This window comes from Indicator indicator, chromosome 2 (genome assembly GCF_027791375.1).
Source record: "Indicator indicator isolate 239-I01 chromosome 2, UM_Iind_1.1, whole genome shotgun sequence".
NCBI classification, from domain to species: Eukaryota; Metazoa; Chordata; class Aves; order Piciformes; family Indicatoridae; genus Indicator; species Indicator indicator.
The window spans coordinates 43,370,694-43,391,761 of NC_072011.1; the positions used below are offsets into that span (position 1 = coordinate 43,370,694).

A 21,068-nucleotide genomic window follows, 5' to 3' on the forward strand; every position below is an offset into this window, starting at 1 on the left:
TTGCCAAACGAGTGAGACAGGCAGTACATCAGAGGCTGATGTGTCACATCTGATGTTTCGTCACTCACAGAATGATGACCAAGTGAATTGACAAGTTACATCACTGTTGTGAAACTTTTAAAAGAAGAATTCTTGCAGGACTGGTGAAAAAGTTTATCTGCACTAGGAAGGAAAGGGTCAGAAACAAGGATAGCCCCAATAGTGTGTATTCATTAACAATAAATGGTAGGGAAAGAAAACAGTGTGGTGATTTTGTTGGTTAGTTTTATATGCAAGTCATGCTGTGAGAATGTCAGTCTTTATACATAAGTCTGCATGACAGAAACTGAAAGAGGAGGTTTAGATTTCAATTCTGAAGATAGAAGATTGAAACCCTGATGATGGTCCTTCTGATGTCATGTTTGCTGCCTTTGTTTTCTTTGGAGAGGTGAGGTGGGTGGAGGGGAAATTAGCTTTCTTACCATGAAATTAAAGAACACCTCAGTAAACCCATTCAAATTAGTGCTTTGCATATGTGTTGCTTTTGGTTGAAATGCACCACACAGGGTAGTTAATAGCCACAAACTGGTTACAACGCCTCTGAGCTATCAATAATTCTGAAAGTATGTCAGAGCAGCCTGGGCTCTGTTGTCTTTGGTTCTTTTGCCATTCTTCCTGCTGGTACACAGAAACTTGCAAGTCAAGGGAAGGTGCAGGCTGCTGTGATTAATATCTCCTTTACATTTTTGCTGGATGGCCCAGTTGGCTTTTTCAGCTCTGGTGGGAGAGAATCTATTTGTAGCCATCTTAGAGAACCACACATTCCATCTCCTGGACTAGTCAGCCTTGGCAGGAAGATTCAGGCTTTATTGTATTTAATATGTTGGCTGGATTCACTATAAAACCCTTGAAGACCTCCAGAGCTAAAGAAGTTGCATACTGGAAAATCTTTATAATGCATTTATAGTGCAATCTCAGTGCACTGAACTCCAGCTATCCAAATGATGTGCTAACTGTAACAGGATACTGTTGCCAGATGTCTATTCATTATGTTGTAGATACTTTCAACTACTTGAAACCTTAACTGTCCAATATTATTCATCGTTTCCCTCACAGGCAGACAGATGATAAGTGGTGAGGTATCTCTGTCTCTATCCTACTACCTAATCCAGCTCTCATCATTGTTTTACAGTACTGGGCAGAGAAGCTTGTTGCAGACTGCCCTTTAGAGGAAAGCTGTCTTTTCCCTGAATAATTTGCAATCTAATTTTAGCCACAAAGGGCCGAATTCCTCACTTAGCAGAATGCTATCAGCCATCCAAGACAAGCCCCAGAGAGCTCTCTCTTGCTGATGTTGGAGTCTCTAAGATTTCTGGGAATTGAGGGGTCTACACTTCATAATGTGGCAAGTGAAAACACTGAACTAGAAGATCAAAAATGCAGGTTGAGGCAGCTATTGATAGTCATTAATCTCAAATGCCTTTTCTAGTGAAAAAGTAACAGAAGGTCAGAGCTTCCAGAATTGTTACAGTGTATGTTTCAGACAAATTTTCCTCAGAATTTTTAAAGCCAAAGGTGGTGAGATTAGTGGACTGTCTTAGGCAAACAAATGTCACTTGCAAAAATGAAGATTGGTCATTGTTGTAGGCACACTCCATTTACCTTGGTGGTTAGATTTTTGGATATAATAATACTTGTTCCCAGTGTGGCAGCAGAAAGTCACTACTGTATCAAAAAACTCATTGTACCTGTTTCTGATACCAAGCCTTCCTGAAGAAATGGGGAAAGACATGTTATATGCTAGGTCAGCATTGCACAGTATTCACAGGAGATTCAGTTCTGGATTGAAATTTCGTAACTGTGGGTGATATCTACAGAGGAGTGTTCACAAGGTATTGTTACAACCATGCTTGCTTTGGTCACTTTTGGTCTTTCTAGGTTCATATCTGAAACCATTAGTACTGAAACCAAATTGCCAGTTATTTGATTTAAAGGAGTATCTTCAGCGAGCAGCTGTAGTGAATGCCACACTCATTTGTGGACTAGTTATTTGCAAGGAATAAAGGCTGCTCTGTGAGAGAATGTTAATGTGTTCTCAGTCTCAGCTGTCCTCAACTTTGCCATTAACCAGTATAGAGTGGACAACGAGCAAAGCAGTTTTCTTAATTTGCATCAGAAGAATCATTAACTGGTTACCACTGATGGCACCTTGACCCTCTACCCAAAGCACCAGTACTACATGTTTTAGATTGCCTCTTTCTCTGTAGTACGACCTTCCCCTGATACCATACCAAGATATAAGTAAAGCCATATGTAGCCAAAGTGTAAATGATGACATCCTCCCCAAGTTCAGATACTTTATTCTGGGTTTGTTTAGGACAATCTTTATATCTCATCATCAGCTAGAACTTAGACTTCTGTCATTTTTTTTGGGGTAAAATTATCTCTAGATTGCCTACTAGTTATGTCTTCACAGGAATTGGATTAAACACTAGATCATACTTTCAGGTGTATTTATTTGCAGATTTCGGATGTCAAGGTTTAAAAAACTGCTGATATTCAGTGTTGCTTTACCAGAAGCTGACACTAAAGTACATAATATCATGAAATACTGATCAAATGATGTTATGGAAAGAAAAGATTGTCAGCTCAATTATTTCACCTGTAAACGAGCTCATACTGGGATCCCAGAAAGGATAGAAAATGCAAGTATTGCACTGCTTTAGGACACATGTAGTCTGTGTTTCTAAGAATGAGGTCTCATCATTCAGGCAATAGCTTATTGCCTTCTGTACAAATTGTTTTATTTTTATGGCTTTTCCTGTCTCCAGAGAATAATTTGGAAGTAGTTGAAATTGAGCAGATTTTAGTAGGAAGTGCACACATTTTGCAGAATTGAACAAGTAAGGATTTTTGTTTTGTTGATGTTATGGATTTTTTTTTTCCAATTCTGTGTTTCACTGAGGGGAAAAAATGGTAGCAAATCTCTTCTCAAAGTACTGTCAAGCTAGACTAGCTTCTCTCTAAAACAAATGAAACCAGCAAAAATCTAGATCCTGATAACTCTGTTGAGATCTCCTAGATGCTTTGAGATTATTTTGTACTCTTCAGATTTTAGTTGTACCCTAGACTAGCTGCTTTGAGTTGGTTGTGCTTTACCTACTCAAGTAAGATTATTCAGACTCAAGTAGTGAAGCAATAATCAGCACATTGCAGCTTTCTAGGAGGAGGCATTTATGACATCTGAATAAAGAATACGTGCTATAATCCTTGAATTGTTTATATTGTTTCTATTATGGGAAACAGATCTAGGGAAAGGCTTTTTTTCCACAATAGTAAAATAGGCTTTAAAAATTCTGAGGAAAATTTATCTGAAACATGCACTGTAACAGCAAATACTCAGAAAAGATAATTTCCTCATGATTCCATCTTCCACAATTTTTTTAAATATCTGTCAGTTTTATGTTTTATAAACTTGATGAATTAAAAAAACCCTAGTATACTGAATATGTGAATAGGAGTGTGGTAGTTTTAGGCTGTTCATAGAAAATTTTTCACAGATCCTGAACAGAAAGTAGTAGAATGTAAACAAATCACCATGGGATGTAAAAAGGAAAATAATGCTAAATTCTAAATAATCCCATTGGACAGACTACTGACAAAGTTAGTTTATATAAACTGACTTTCTCTCTTTTCAGCTTCATTTGCTCTAGCAGATACTAACCCTGCCTTCTGCTGGCTTTGCTGACCTTGAATGCATTCTTGTGGCTAAGTAACTAACAGCAACTCTCTGCTCTTTCTCTTGTCCCATGTACAGTGGGGTAGGGAAGGGATCAGGTAGTGGGGAAGCTATTAGTCCAGGGTTTGTCCTGGGGAGTTCTTGTGCTGCTTATAAATTGTACATATATGTAAATATTGTGTATTTTGTACATATTTATTGAATTCCCTATTTAGGTTGTAGTTTTGCTTGTGAATACAGCTTCATTTGCTTTCCAACTGAGCTGGCAATTACATGTTGGGGAGAATTTTCTGCCCACCACAAGGAGTCATGAAACTCCTTGGTTCTAACAATCTTCAATTTAACTTGTATAATTTCAAAATATTTGTCATTATTATGTTTATATATAAATGAATCTCTCTGGACCTGAAAGAAAATGTAGTAAAGTTGGAAAGCGTTGTGGCAGTGTTCTGCCATGTCATCTTGTGGCAGCTCTTCCCTGAACTATATACATGTGCTTTGGCTGTATAAAACTTCCCTTTCTCCTTACCCTCCACCCTTTTTCCTGCCCCCTCACCACCCCCTGCCTTTTTCCTCCCCTCCATCCTTTTTTCTTTGCCCTCCCCCCCTCTTTCTCTTCCCCCCTCTTTCCCTTCCCCCTCTTTCCTTCTTCCCCTTTTTCCTTCCTCCCTTTTTTCCTTCTTCCCCTTTTTCCTGTCCCCCCCCCTTTTCCTGACCCCTTTTTTCTTCCTTCCACCCTCTTTTTTCTTTCCCTCCCTCCTTTTTTTCCTTACTTTAACTTTTTTGTTTTCTAAGAAAAGCAGTCTAAAATATCAGAATATATTTTTGTTTCAAGCATTGTTAATTCTTTTCCCTTGCTGCATTTAGCTGTCTTCTAAGGTATTCTTGCAGGAATGGATTTTGTGGTGAAGTCTCCAGACATGAGAGATCTCACTTCAAGGAGTGGGAAGGGTGGAGTGGAAGGCACTTCTGTGTATTACACAGTTACTAAGCACTCCAAGTTCTTTAGGTTGAGGTCAGAGCTCAGTGCTGAAACAACTGAAGCTGCAGTCCAGGTGCAGACTGTCCCAGATGCCCTTCTCAAGAAGGTTTATGAAGCAGCAAATACTGCTGCATCATCATGTGTTCAGTTCCCTTTTTTTAACACAAGGGCTGCATCCAGCTTAACAATGGTCTCCAGGATACCCTGGGGAATCCTAGCTTTAGGCAGACACACCTTTAGTAGTTTTACTGCAGTCATTTTATACCATTTGCACATCAATTTCACAAACTCCCACTTTGGTCCCTTGCTTGTTGTCTAACATTAATGAAGATAATGTCTACATGTCAGGTTTTGTGGAGTTTATTGGTTTGGGTTTTCTTTGTTGTTCTTTTGTTTGTTTCTGTTGGTTTTTCTTGTGGTTTGGTTTTGTTTTGTTTTGTTTTGTTTCATTATGAGTGTTCCACTTTGAGGTTTGCACTTGAGGCTTGCATTGTCAGCAAAATTTTACAATAAAAAGTACAGCTTGATATTGTGCAGCTGGATATAGAGTAAGATGCTGTCTTCAGATTCATGCAGAGCTCTAAGCAAAATTTCAAGCCCAAACCAGGCATTATTACTGCTATAAACCCTGCTTGAAACTCAGCTGCAGTTTCAGCTTCCAGAGAGTGCAGTTCACCCCATACCTTGGATTCATCTGCTTTTTAAAACTATAAATACAAAAATTCATATGCATAACATAAATTCATATATATATGTATGTATATAAAAATATATATGAAATCTATTGGGGGAATCTAAGATGCTTTTGTAGCTTTTGATATAATTACCTTAGCCTGCCAGGGGCAAAAGAGAAAATGGATGCATATATAAAACCTCAAGTCCTTCTTGCTTCTGTGGAAACCTTTCTGAAGTGAGTGAAAGTTCCTGCCCCTATCTTTTTTCTTGTATTGCAGTTTTGTATCTTTGTACCATGAACTGAAAGTCTTAGGATGGAAAGGCAGCTACTTCTCAGCTGGAGTGAACTGAAAATTTCAAGGCTTTTCTTTCAACTCCTTGAGGTCTTGTCTTTGCATTTAAGGCTTCATATGTAGGTTCAAAGAGCAAGAGGCTGTATTACTTCTGTTGTATTTAGATAGGAGTTTTATGATTCTTGCTGTAAGAAGGTGTTCCTTCCTTTAGGTTCCTACTTTAAAGTAAAAAATATGTATACAGAGATATTCAGAGGAAGATAGAAATTCCCTAAAGAAGAGAGAAATGAATCTTCGTCTGGTCTCATTTAGAGATAGAATATACTAGATGAAGATCACACCATTGTGTTGTCTGACTGTAGGTTTTTCATTTTGTATTGTCTGATTCAAGCTGTAAAATCCCTTTGGGGTTCATCTTTTCTGTATAAAGGCCAAGCACGTGGTTGTCCCAGTAATAATGGAGTGGGTGGTTTGAAGCTGTATTGTTTTTAGTTCTATCTTCTTACAGTATTTTTTTCCTCTTTGTTACTTATTTGGCATATGAAACTGTTTTCATCATAGATTTATAGCTATAAGGAGCATTTAATGTGTTCCTTTTAAGTTCCCTTCTGTCCAGTTGTTATTCCACACACTGTACCTGGGAGCAGCAGACACACAAGGTAATTTGCTGCAGTATTCGAGGAGCCATTTGTAAGATTGATGAGGCTTGAATGTGACCACATTAAAGTTTTTCTCCCAGCTTTGTATGAAGTGTTTAGGGACAGTACCCATGAGTGTGTGATAGGTGCTTCTGCTCACTCTTGCCCTGGGAAGTCTGAAGAATACACAGTAACCCTAACAGCACATGTGATAGCCTGTGCAGGCTGAAAAGCAGTAGGAGGCAGAAGCAGCTGTGTGTGACTTATAGTGCTTACTGCAAGTGTTTTTTTGTCTAAATGATGAGGATATCTGATGACTACGGGGCAAATTTCACCCAAAGCCACAGTGGAGCTGGAGAGTTAGACTTTATCTGAAATCCTTGGTGCACTGGAGAAATCTTTTCCTACCAGTGCTTTAGAAGCTTATGACAGGAGTTCAACTCTTCAGCCAACATTTGAATTTAACTCAGTATTGAAACCTTGACAATGACCTGAAAAATCTGACCTAACTTTGTAATTATCTCTTTGAGTAGATCACTGCTTCCTGAGGCCCTTTCCATCCTAAACTGATTTTTTCATTCTCTGAACTGACTATAAATTAAACTAGGAAAGTTGTTGTATGGCCCTATAAAGAAAGGGGGGAACAGCAAGGCTCTGCACAAACTTTTATCCTCCTGTATTATCACTATGAGACCAACTTCTTGAAACAGGCTGTAGCAGAAGATGTTATTTGGTTCCCTCCCAGTGTCTGGAATATGTGATTGCTTTTAGTCTGAGTGACTGCATGACTTTCTCAGCTCAGGAGACTGCTGGTGAAACAGTCTGAAATGTGGAATTTCTCAAATTAATACTCTGAAAATAGACTTGCTTTCAGTTAGCCTTTGGCTCAGTGGAAATCTCATAGCACTGGTAAGTCACAGTGGGAGGATATTGCCCTTTGCAAACCACAGAATTCCTTCAGCTGGATGTTTGGAAAATGCCAGCAGTTGTGGAGTTAACTTGCTTTTTTCCCACAAGCATCTGTTCCTTTTTCTGTTAACAGAATGACTTCATGCTCAGATGCTTGGGATGATTTGTTAGCTTCATGCTGACATTGGGTCATTCCAGTATCTTTAGTCTAGGTATGGAAGATAGGCACATGGCTTTGAAATTTACTCTGTTATAGAAGCAAATGGGCTTTAGAGCAGTAAATTCAGAAACTCTGGCCTATGACAAGCACAGGACATAACAGGAAACAACAAAGTTCAGCAAGAGTGTCAGTAATGCAGCAAATGAACACATTTCCTGGTTAGTGGTGTACTTGGGTCTTTTCAGTGCGAAAGAGCTGTTTGGTTAATAGCACCTGCTAATGTGTGCTGTAGGCTGAAGGAGTAGCTCCCACATTTGGGCAACACAGTTAATACAGTGTAAAATAAAGCCAAAAATGATATACATTTCCTTCCACATCATTTAACGCAGAGGCTATGTTCTCACTGGAAGAACAAAAGTTGAGATTCATGTAAGACACTATGTTTTCCTTTTGTAGCTTCATATGATGAATACAGGTTTTTTTTTTTTCTCATCTCACATATGTTTGCTGATGTTGACTTCGTTATTCTGTGTTTAGGTCAGCATACCTGAGAAGAAACATCAGCCATTTTGTATGGTTATCATTAAGTTCCTTTAATTGTGTCTTCATGAATGTTTTTCATTGATACTTCCCTTTTTATAGCAGTGGTTACTTTGAGAAACAATGTAGTAAACTTTGTGATGTCACTACAGTAAACGTTATGATGTAAGAGTCTTATTTTTTTAAAACTTCATTTTATTTTGGTTAGAATCCCTCTTGTAGTTCTTTAAAGGATGAATTCAGTGTCAATGAAGCAAAAATCCTTGCACAATGCAGCTGATATGCCATTATTACAGCTCAGAATCATGATACCTACAAGACCACGTTGTAGCAGATGTAGGAGATAAGGAGTTTTTCCAAATTGTTCATTTCATTTGGTTTATATTTTCCTCACTGCAATGCTAAGTTACAGACTCATTTATTTATACTGGTTTAAGAGGTTATTTTGGGTCAGGGCCTTGAAATTGTGTATTTATTTATGTGTAATCAGAAAGTTTTCTCTTCACCACCCCCCATGGGAACGGCATGGAACATTTTTAGTTTCTTCCTCCCTCTCCCTTTCTCTCTCCAAGAAGAAAATTTAGCGGTTGCTTAGAAATGCCTTCCCAGCTCTTTTGTTCAAACTGCTGAAGATGTAAACATCATAAACTTGCCATGGTGTTTGCTGAAGATATTCCAAGTATGCAGAATTTGGGTGTCCATCTTGCAGTTCTGCATTTTTCAGGTCTACTGCTAGTGCTCCTGCTGTAGTTAGCACTCAACACTTCTGAAAATTCAGGCCCTAAATTGTCCAAAGTTTATGCAGTGATAGTTGGAAAATTGTCATCATCATCCTGCCTAATGCTGTGTTTCACATTTAGCTTGCAACCTGTGGGAATTTGAGAGAGCTCAGTGGGAGCAGATTTGACCCTATCATGGGGGGAAAAAAATGATAGAAAAAAAAAAGGAAAACATTTATCCAGCTGTCATCCTACTAAAATGTTGTAATTTGCTGTGCTTGAGAACAAAAATAATGGTGAAGAATCTAATTCTGCTGTGTGGGAAGCGCATGTAAATGGTGATTCTGTGATTTAGTTGCTGCCACTGGATTATGTCTTGTCCTTGTCTGTCCTCTTGCAAAAAGTTTTGGGTCTCCACAATTCAAATATGAGTCAGTCCTGCTGATAGTATGCAATAATAGTATGTACTGTGTACAATACAGTTCTCAACATTCAGATTAGTCTTGGGTGGATAAGAGCAAAGAATATGTAAATAACTAGCATATTTCTCTGGTACATGAGAAGCAGATTTGGCACAGACCAGATCTTTCACTCCTCTACGTATTCTAAATTTTACTGAATGCTCATCAGTCAGTGAATACTGAACAGGAAGAGTTTCTGAATTCCTCATCTTGTCAGTGAAAAGTTTAGAAAAAGACACAGTAAAAAATGTTGCCATGTGACAGACGTGAAGATGAAGAAAGAGATTTCCATCTACTGCTCTGGAGAATTGTTTAGTTTTCATTGCAGTCAGATGTGGCAGTTTCAGCTACATACCTGAATTGAGGTGAAAATCACATTATCTTCCATGATATTCAGTTATCTGTTGAAACCCAAACATTTTGTAGATGTAATAGGTGAGAGAAATTAAGGCTGAGAGAAAGGAAACAGTTTTACCTGAGTTTATGGAAAGGAAAGGGAGTGACAAAGCAACTGAATGGCATGCACAGATATTGGGCTAGCAGCTTAAATGCCATGGGCCTCTCGGTCTGCATTTATTCCTTTTGTTCACCTATCCAAAAGCTCCTAACTTAACTGTTTTTTTCAATAGTGACTGAGGTTAAATGAAGGAGACAAGTGGAAAATGCATCACTGCTCTGGCTATCCAACTGTCTTCACTCTTACTGAAGGGCCTGGAGTGGAAGCGAACAGGAGCAGCAGCAGTGTCACTGGGAAAATAGACAGTGGACATGTGAACAGTGTTTAGAGTTTGACATTAACAAATTCTCCAGAAAGCCTTGTCTGAGGTAGCTGTGCTGGCTCTTGGTAGGTGTGTCTTTGAGCACAGTTAGTAACATTTCATTCCCATGATCAAGCAACATGCAGGGAGATTGCTATGAATGTTAGGTGACTTCATTTTATTTAGAAAAGATTGTAAGTGGTTGCTTGCTGGAGATAAACAGAATAAGGAAAAAGATAAACTTCCAGTCAAGGCATGTGGCAGACAGAAGACTCAGTTATGCAGGCTGGGCTCTACTGTGGTTTTTCCCATTGCCTGAAGAATGCCAGGAGCAGGAGGAAAGGAAGTGAAGAAGGAGACATTCTAAATGACATAAATACTAGTGGGGTAGGGATAGAGCTGCAAACAGTGCTGCTGAAAAATGAACAAGGTAAACTGGATCAATGAAGAAGTCTTTTTTTTCTGTATCCACAGTGTATTGTCTGTAAATTGAATAGGGTTAATATTAGACTGAAAATGTACACATAATACTTCTACATGACACAGAGTAAAAAGTACTAGAGACAATGCAGAGCTTGGATGTTAATGAGATAATAAGAGTTTATCAAGTTGCTGCTACTGCTTAGGATTTGTTGGAATACTGACAGATTGTTGGTTTCAACTGCTCCAGAAATTACTGCAGAATCTTGACCCTGACCTGAAGTTTGCTGCAAGTTTGTGGGGACAAAGCTGTGGTTCAGGAGTAGAATCTAGGTCCACAGCCATGCACCTGAAGAGCAAGCTGTGTTTATGAGAAACATTTTGTCTTCTGAAAACCCCCTAAGAAGAATGTACATGAGCTTACCTGCTGACTGAGTCATACATAGTAGACAATTTCCTTCATTTCCAAAAGATTTGTACAGAATGGGTTGAGAGAAGGTAAGCTCCTGAGAACTTCACTGGAAGTGCAGGAAATTAATGAATCCCATTATTTGGCAGCTCATTATTTAGACCATACACTTACCTTCTGCAAAAATATCAGCTGATTGTTTTGGGACTTGTCAAAAGTAGAGCATATAAGAGGTTTCATTCCCGAGTATGGACTAAGCCAATAGGATGGAATGTGCTTTAGGCAGCAACAGAGTCAGGGGAACATATCCAACAGGAAATGCAACTTTCAAGTTGCCTCAACTTCCAAGTTGACCTCTTGATCACTACACCATACCCACAAAATAATGCCTCGTCATGGTGCAGTTCCCATGCCAAAACAATTAATTCTTATTTTCAGCACATGACACTGCACCAACAACCTTTCCATCTGCCAGGTATGACATTCCAGTCCATTTTCAATGAAAAACTATCTCTGTGTGTGTATACAGTGGATCTGGCATGTTTTGTGGAAGACAAGAAGGAAAAGCATGGCTTTGCATCTCCATTAGACTGCTCCCAGGTAGAATTAATTTCAGGTGATTCTGAGTGTCAGATGAGGTTGGAAATGACATCTACAGCTTCAAGAGTTGGTGTATCTATGGATGCTTGGGAAGCAAGAAAAGTGATGGATGAAATAAGCAGTTCAGAACAAAGTATATGTTTGACTTTATTGGAAAGGTTTTCAGCCTGTGGTAAGGCAAACCACCTTTCAAAAATAACATTTCATTTTCAATGGCTGGTGAATTTCCGCAGCATTGAAGTTTCTCTTAGCATTGTGCAAATATTTTGAAGAAGGAATCCTCATACATTCATAAATGTATCCTTTTTTCCCTCTTTTACTTTTAGACTTTATTGTATTTTGTGGCAGTGATTTCCACAGTTGGGCAGGATAAGACATTTTGTGATAATACAAACTCTTTGATTCTTTCTTTGAAAGGCTGATTAGTAACCAGCATCAGAGATCATTATAAGGTCCATCAAGTTGCTGGCAGCAGGACAGAGATCATGCTTACTAATGAAGGGAAAAAACAAATGAAAGTAAGAATACCACACCACCATCGCCAACCCTCCTATGTTCTATTAAGTAAAATATTCCTGTGTCATAATCCAGTGATCTAGAAGCATGTATGGCTACACCTGACCTTTATGAGAGGCAGTTAGAACTCCTCAGCTGCATGCTCCAGCAGGTAATTAATGAATATTCCTTTTCAGTAAGTTATACAGTAGACTGTTTTTGTAGTAGAAGGATTATTATCTGCACATCAATAGCTTAATTCCAGGGAGAGAAGTAATGTTTGTTTTTCTCACTGTAGATTGTGCTTAAAAGGCTTGGTTTTAGCTCCCTACCCCAAACCCTGAGAATATTTCTGTAAATACTAGTCATGGAGTCTGGGGAATGGAGCAATGACCACATCTGTCTAGTGAAGGGCTCAGTTCTATGGTCTGTCCTGTTTCAAAATTGGCATCTCTTGGGACCTGGTTGGCTTTTTGGAGGCATAAACTGTCTGAGAAACTTAAATATATTTTAGCTCCATTTCTGAATTAGTATTTCATCCCACAGCAGACCAAATACTTTTCATGTCTTTTAATGAAAGTACTTTTTATTTATGCATCTTTGGCTGCTCTGAACTGTGACATAGTCAATAGGATGCACAGTGTGTTGATGTTTCTTTGAAAGCTGAACTACTTAAAATGGAGAAAAGTCAGTAAGTCAGTCATGGAAAACAGGGAGAGCCGTGATTTGGATGAGAGTGCAGTTTAACTTCAGTGTGAATTCATTCTTGGCCGTGTCACAGATTTCCTGTGCAACTAGGAACTGTGTAGTTGTCTGCATCCCATTTTCCCTGATGCGGATTTCTTCAAGGACCTTTGACAGTGTAAAGTGCAAGGTGTTACAAGATTTAGCATTAATAACAGATGTTGCAATAAGCATCTGAAGGGAAAATAGTAGCATCTGTGGGAAGTGAAACCCAGGTTGATAACCATCTTCCACTCTTCAAGCAAACAAGAAACTCACCTTGTTTATAGCAGTCAGAATATTCTTGTGGAGAGCAAGGGTCATGTACCTCACTTTGAAACAAAACACGAACACTAGTGTGAGTCCTGCACATCTCAGATGAATGTTTCACCAGCTGTAAGCTGCTGTTCTCAAGAGTATGGAAAGGCTTCATCCAGAAGAAAAAAATATTTATTCAGCAAAGCTTTTACCAGCAGTCATGTTAAAAATTAAAGTTTCAGTGAACTAACATTAAAAAAAAGAAAAGCAAAAAAGAAAAGCAAAAAAGAATCTCTGAAAAAATCACAATCCCTATTGCCATTTAATGGGAATTATATATATATATATATGTATATATACATATATATATTAAAGTAGCTATGGGGACTTATTCACTATGACATATAACATACTTCAGTTTTTCTTAAAAGATTCTAGTTTCTTGTAATGACTTGAACTCTGTGATTTGTATTTTATGAACTGTGATGATGCTGACTCTACCAGACTGATGTGAGTACAGCTCTGTGAGGCACTAGAATGATGTGTGGAGATGGTTGAAAGAAGGAACTACACTAACCTTAATGTGGGTTTTGCAAGAAAATGGAATTCTTTGTGATCCAACTATAAACTTGGGCATGCAGTGTCTGAATATAACACAATGAACAAGCCAGAACAGAAACTTGTTGCAGGACCCTTATTTCATATTTTTCATCTGAGTTTGCATGCTGTTTATATTAATATAGAGAGGAGCTCAATGAATGGTATCATGATTACTTGCCCAAGAAAGATTTTAAACCCACATTTTGCACCATTAGGTATGTGGCTTGTTCCCATTCTGTTCTGAACAGTGCAAAGCAGTAAGGTCAGCTGTCTGCAGTTCTGAAGAGATGAGTTTTAGAAGGAAGTCATGTTGCCAACACCTAGTTGTCATCCCAATCGTACCCATGCTTGTTGTATAACATCCATAACATACGGTGTGTTTCTTGATGCATCTGTTAAAGAAGAAAATGTAATTTTGGTTTGCATGTTAGAAGGCTTTATCATAGAATCATAGAATCGGTCAGGGTTGGAAGGGACCACAAGGATCATCTAGTTTCAACCCCCCTGCCATGGGCAGGGTCACCTCACACTAGATCAGGCTGGCCAGAGCCATGAATCATCAGCCCTTGCAATTTATCACAGGAACATGTGTGCCAGTAATGGCGAAGTTCACATGATAGTTGAACACCCAGGGCTGCCAAGCACAGGTCCCAGGGAGTTTGAATTTGTCTGAGTTGCATAAAAACAGCCTGATATAAATGATGGTGAAAATAAGAAAGCACTGGATTCAGTGTCAGATCAGTGTCTATTCCTAATTCTGCCAGTGATTTCCTTAATGAATTTTAGTTGTCATGCCATCATAAATGTGTCCCTATCTCCATCTGGAGAAAAGAACCCTATAAACAGTGTCTTCCACTTTTCATGATCCACTCAGCCATGAATATCTGGTATTTCCACAGAATTTCTGTGACACTAGTGTTTGGCACTTCTTTGTTGAAAGTCTTGCAACAAAGGCAATGGTCTATAATTCTTGATTATGTCTGTTATGGCTGTCTTTGTTTTTCAAAAACTTGTCCCACTCACAGGGAAAGGTCCCCTCTCTCTAGAGAACAGCTTGTCCGATGGATCAGGTTTCCCAGGATTCACAAGAAGGCTTTCAGGATCAGCTGAGCTGTGCAAACAATACTTTGTTTTATTTTGTTTCATTTTGATTGGTTCAGATGGTCCAAATATTTGCAGAACTCCATTAAGTCTTATTTGGGATGAAGTCATAAGTTCCACTTTCCACCAAGACATGGAGCCCGTCCAAATTAGTGGCAAAGACTGTATAATACCTTGGCTATATTGCAGGCTTGTATAGTATCAAGATCCTGTTTTCACAGCAGTTACATAGTTGTTACTCCAGTGAAGAATGATATGGCCCCTTATAAAGTCCACAAGCTGACGTCTGGTTTTTCATGCAATATTTACACTATTCAAGGAGCTAAAAGAAGGCTTTTCTTTAATGGATTCCATCAGCTAATGCTTTCCCTTATATACAGATGGGTTATTGTTACCAGCTTTTGATACCTATGTGGCTATGTAGATGAAGGCCCTTTTTGGTTTGGCTTTTTTTTTTTTTTTTTTTTTTTTTTTTTTTTTCATTTCTCTGTATCTTCTGGAGTAAGGGAAGGGTTTCCCCATAATCATCAGGTTGCCTTTTGGTTTTCTCTGAGGTTTTATTTGAGGGTCAAAATCCTGAAGATGTTAGAACCAAAGCAAATGAAAACCCCCAGAACCTTGTTGTTCTTCCCACCCCATAAACCCTTGCCCTCTTATGAAAGGAAACATATTCTTACAACTTCTTACTCACATAATTTAGGCAATAAAAAGTTTTTGCTATGAGTCTCACGCTTCAAGTGTGAACTTGTCTCTTTTTTGAAAGTGTTGCTGAGCTGATGATTATAAATAACAGTGTGCCACCTAATGATTTCATGGGGCTAGATTAAAAACTGTATGTTCATCCTAAGTGCAAGTAACTTTCTGGGGCTTCATAATGAAAATAAGGTGCCAGGATTTAAGTACAGAAACACATATATTTTAGTGAACTGAAACACACGTTGGCAGTCATTAAATCCTGGTCTGACCAGGGACTGGGGAGAACTGGTGAAATTAGATGGAGTTTTCTGCTTTTCTGCTTCATATGCTGCTGGGCTGAAGCAAGTTCAGAAAGTGGGGACTGCATAATGGAGTATCTGCTAAAGCTTTTTAACCTCAGCAATGTACAATTTCAGTCTGGGCTTCAGTTCAGGACAAAAAGCTTACACTTGGTGTATTACATTGAAACCAATTTTCTCCCAATTCTAATTAAACCCAAAACATAAGGCTTACAAACTCAAAGTTCAGACCAACTTGTAATGGATGGAGAATAGTCAATAGCATTGTGCACCAGGAGCTATATCTCATTTGCCAAGCTAAGCACATATGCTTTAGTCATTTAATCCTTGGTTCTGACTGGCAAATTTCTAATGGTTTGGGTTCAGCTAGGAAACTATTCTGAATTCTGATATTTTCTGATATTATCTATCCTCATGTTCTTCAGCCCACATGTCTAGACTAGACATCTAGAAAGGTTAGTTGAGGCATTCCAGAATTTATATTTTTTTTTCCATAAAGAATTTTAAAAAGAGAAACTATAATAGCTTATTTTGGGACACAAAGCATGGATCCAGGCAGTCCTTAATTTACACGTGGTTGTTTCTTTACTTGGAGTTCAGAATACTTGCATAGGAAGTATAGGGAACATACATATTCCCTGTTCTGACAATGTTCTTGTTATCTGTACTCTCTAAACAGTTACAGCTGTCACTTGGACTTTTATGATTGTACACAGAGACAAATTTCAGAAGGGCATATGAGTATACCTTGCCCTTGGTGGCTCAACCTGGTTCCCTGTAGAACAACCTTGCTTCACCACTCTGCATTAGCTCTCCACCTCTATTGTTCTCTTTGGAGGTGATAAGATTATTTTATTAAAATAGTGCTGGTTTTTTATCTATTGTATGTTTTAATTATTTTTCCACTAGCAAGGTCATAGTTTGACTTTTGTTCTGGGGTTTAAGGTTTACTGAGTGTGAAACCATTCTCAGAGCTATGATTGCTGCTACATGTTCTATGAAGAAAAGGGAAAGAAAACAAAAAGGAGAAGGGGGGCACAGAAGGCAGCAGTCTGGCAATAACATGAGGTGTGGCAGTTCTAACAGGCTATTGGTAGAGAGCTGGGTATTTCTGTAATATGCCATTTGAAAAGGATTTGAGCCCATTAGATTCCTGCTGATTGTGGTCAGGAAAGGGAAGTAAGGAAAAGCAGCAGAACCTCTCACTTGATTTTGGAAAGGTCCCCTTGTTCATAATTGTACCATTTATTATCATGAGGTGGTGGGTGCATAGCAACTGTTGGTGTGATTGGTATCTCTTGTCTCTTTGCCAGCCTCCCAGACTTTTCATACAGCAATAGTCTACTATATGATGCTTTGTTTAAATCATCTGCTCTTCTTAATTGTTCAGTTGGATGCAAGAGCTGAATAAATAGTTGTGGTCTGTCTAGGATGTGTCTGCACTGCAGTCCTTTGCTAGATAAGGACAAAGCTATTCTGTCAGTATCAAGAAGAGGTATGGAGATATTCCTTTATTTTATACATCAAAAGATCAGTGGAATGAAGAGAGGGAAAGGAAAATAATTATTTTGATTTTAATTCTAAATATGAACACTTTGATTTCTGCAGAATTGTTGCCACATGTTGGTATGTAGTCTGGAAGGAACTTGTCAGTTAGCAAGGGTTTTTTTGAATGTGACTCAGAATGGACCATGTAGAGCTATTTCTCATCTCTTATAAACCTAGACATTTAATATAGTTCTGTGCACCTCGAGTTACAAGTAAGCATTCATACATAGGCAACATCGATGAGATCCACACAGCCTGCACACACATTTGGACATCCTTAGGATAAGTGAAATGGTTCCATGTCTTATCATATGCTAGGATTCTTGATAGGAATTGTTTGCAGTTTCCAATGGGAGATTAGGATTGTAGAAACCAATCCTCATTTTTTCAGTGACTGTTACATTTACCTTAAAAGGAAAAGACCCACTAGAATGAAATTTCTTTTCCACTGAGCAACAAAGGAACAAGAAATAATTGGTTCCTGGCAAGGGGTAGGTCTTTTAGAAGCTCAATGTGGTTGATCTTAGTCTATTGAAGATGATTTCAGGTGAATTATTTGGGATGTGAGGATAGAAGGGTTAATGCTGCTTCAACTGTAATTGAGGGGATGCTGTTCTGTCCTTTTGGATGTTCTGAGGTTGTACTTAACTTTTTAGAATATAGTAGAAAAGAATCTTTCAGTTGGAAGATGCCTACAATCTGTTCCACCTGTCTGACCATTTCAGGGCTGAACAAAAGCTAAAGCCATTGTCCAAATGCCTCTTAAACACTCTGAGGCTTAGAACATTAGCTATCTTTATAGAAAGCCTGTTCTGGTGTTTGACCACTCTATCCATAAAGAAATGCTTCCTAATGTCCAGTCTAAACCTTTTTTTGGTTTATCACATAAAAATGAGACAGTTTTTAACTTCATTTCAGGTTTCTTGACTTGACTTTTAATTATTTTTTTAAATTTCATAGCAGATGTCAAACCCCTGTGCTAAATTCTGCCATTGCTCTAGGAGTAGAGGAGCAAAATAATTTGGAAGATTTCTCAATATAAAATTGCAAAATGTAAACCTGTCATCTGAACTTGGACTATCCTTCTACTTGGAAGCATAGTATGCTTAAGGGACTATGGTTTGCTGCTTAGATAACTGTGGCTCTACGGAACTTCATTATTCTGTGTTTAATAACCTTATCTGAAGGGGATTCCTCTTGTCTGGCACACCATGGTGACAGCACTAATGTTACATTTTCAGAACTGTTTGTAATAAATGTCACGCATCTGTATGAGAGTATGGGGGAAGATGTCACAGTAAAGAGCAGTCCAATAAAGAATCCCAGGTGGTCTATAGTGAGATTTCATCCTCTGAAGGTCCCTTTTGTAACATTTAACTTTCTGTTTCAGGAGCAAGAAGATCCTAATAAGCTTGCTACCAGCTGGCCAGATTACTACATTGACCGCATCAATTCCATGGCAGCAGTAAGTTACCTCTCCTGCAAAGCAGGGAAGATTTCCTACAGTAGAGATGTATTTCTTTAGGAAGAAGTCCCCAAAGGAGAAGGATGTTTAGCACGGATGTATGACTGATCTAAAACAGGACCTTGAGTATGTGTATCAGGAAAGAGCCCTGCTCTAGAATAGATTAGAAAGCACCATAAGCATTTCCAATTATTATTTCTAGAGCACTGAGAATTGAAAGTGATCAAATTGGATTCTGGGATGAAAATTCAAAAGAATATTTGATGAATCAGAAAAGCAACTACTAGAAAGCTTGGTGAAGTTTGTTTTGTTTTGTGGTTTTAAATTGATTTCTAACTAATCTACAAAATTAGACTGGGGTTACTAGTTTAGTAGAAGAATTAAATAAAAGGTAATTGTTTGTGTAAGATAATACCCTCTTATATAAGAGCAAATAAGTAGAGGTACCTAAGGCTATTTCACCATAGACACTGGGGACAACCCAACAAGATACTTGGGGAAAAAAAATTTAATTGTCCTCGTTCAGTAGCTGTGTAATATATCTTTTCTTCTGAAGCATCCAGTAGAGCTGGTCACTACCAGATGCAGAGCACGTACCCATAGTGTCCATTGATCTCCTTTGATATGGTAGATTTTATATTTTGAAACTTGACCTTTTACTGATTTTATAGTCAAATTTTGCCCCCAGTTATTCATGTGCAATGTCTACTTAGTGGTTTTTTGGACAGGTGTGTAGAAATGAGGACAAAATTCCATTCTTAGCATCTTATGTTATGTACCTTGTTTGTTTACTTATACTTTTGTTCCATTTTTAAAGGCTTCTCTGCACCTTTTGTATCATGGTTATGAGCTATAGAATAATTTCATAAAAGTTACACCTTAATGGATGTTAAGTCTGTCAATACTGATGCATTTCTCATGGTGAAATATGTCTTGATCAGAAAAAAAAATTAAAAAAAATCAAGATTTATAACTTATACCTCACTGTAAGAGGATGAAAGAGACGCTGCTTCTTACTGTGAGTCATGAACAAACATAATTATCACCTTTCTTAATGCCAGATTTTCTTGGGGGAAAAGTAATGGAATAGAAAGAATATGGTCTTCTTTTGTGAAAAGAGATTGAGCTTTTAAAGTGAATGGCATGGTACTGTGCTTTGATTTCCTGACTGAACAGATTTGCTGTACAAGAACCATTAAGGAGAAGAAAGTATGAAACATTGCAGTGTCACTGAGCCAAATACTTCTGGTAGGATTGATCCAAGGCCTCTTGAATATGCTGAAAATTTTTCCATTGATTTCAGGGACTTTTGAATTAGTCTTGATGTAAACCTTGAGTGAATACATACACACTGCTATTGTAAATCTGGAGCAGTTCCATGGAATGAGGCTATATTTTGGCCTATGTTTCTAATTTTAAACATATTTTAAGAGCACCAATAAACACTGGCCTGGGTAATGTTTGCATGCCTCGGCACTGAATGATTGATAACCTTTTATTTGGCTTCAAGCCTCATAATTTACTCTTACAATTGAATTGTTGAGAAGACACACTGGGGTTAAAACTCCTTCTTCTGATTTACCACTTTATTGTTTCACTTTTAGGCAGGTGAAGCTTAGTTGACTTGGTTTTACAGGAATTGTATCAGTGGAAAACTGGAGTAATACCACTGAGAACCAGCTCCAATGCTGGTCCAACATGAAAAGACATGTTCTATTCATTATTGTTTAGACCTCTGAGATTCAGAACTTCCAAATGGTTATTTTGGGTCTCTTGTAATGTCAATTCTAAATTTAGTGGTGGGTTCTTTAATTTATTTAAAAAACCAAACCAAACAAAACAAAACAACAAAAACCTGCATCCAAGTGAGGTTGGCTTAGGAGTGGTGAAAGAAAATCATGTTTCATGTTGCTTCCTGATGCTGTATAATCTATTTTAGTGTGTGTCTCTTGGGCAATATCAGGTATTGCAATATTCTAATGAACTGCATAAGAAACATTTTACATGCAACATTCATATCTTTTTCTAAAACTTCTCATTTAATTATGAAGTTGTTGTTTGGTTGTTTTTTCCCCATATATTAGCTTGCAAAACACAAACACACTGATAGAATGGAAATGGCACCTTTATTCTGATGATATCATTAAGTGTCTTTCTGTGGATTTCAGCAGGCCAAGGCCCCTGAGCTCAAGGAACATTTTCTCAGAAGGCCTGCTGCAGTGTTACCCATCATATTTGCCCTTCATAGATTATGCTTAAGAGCAATGTGATGATTCCTGACATGTTTGACATTCCCTACTTGTAACCTTAGACCACTACTTTAGGAAGTACTTTAGGTCACAGATTCCTGATCCAGTTAAAAAAGCCATGCATTGTAGGCACAGTTCTGTTCCCACAATTGTTTCTGTTTCTATGACTTTTTAGATTTTAATAGTTTTTAAAACAAATTCTTGCAGGAGCGTATGACAGTAAAACTGTATGTCTTTACTAGTCTGCAGTGTGCAGTTCCTGTGGAGAGACTGTCCCACCCTTTAGGTAGCCTAACTGAAAGGAAGGGGCTAGGTAAATAATAGGTAGAATGTCTTCTAGACCACTCTTTAA

At 38.1% G+C, this 21,068-nt stretch overlaps 1 protein-coding gene across 3 annotated transcripts in view; it reads left to right on the forward strand.

Annotated features, from left to right (window-relative positions):
* Positions 1-21,068, forward strand: part of DAAM2 (dishevelled associated activator of morphogenesis 2) — a 121,726-nt gene that overhangs the window by 23,517 nt on the left and 77,141 nt on the right. For all 3 annotated transcript variants that reach the window (XM_054394801.1, XM_054394787.1, XM_054394792.1), the window contains exon 3: positions 18,393-18,467. In XM_054394801.1, the coding sequence (XP_054250776.1) occupies positions 18,393-18,467 (75 nt within the window). The remainder of the gene's footprint in view (positions 1-18,392; positions 18,468-21,068) is intronic.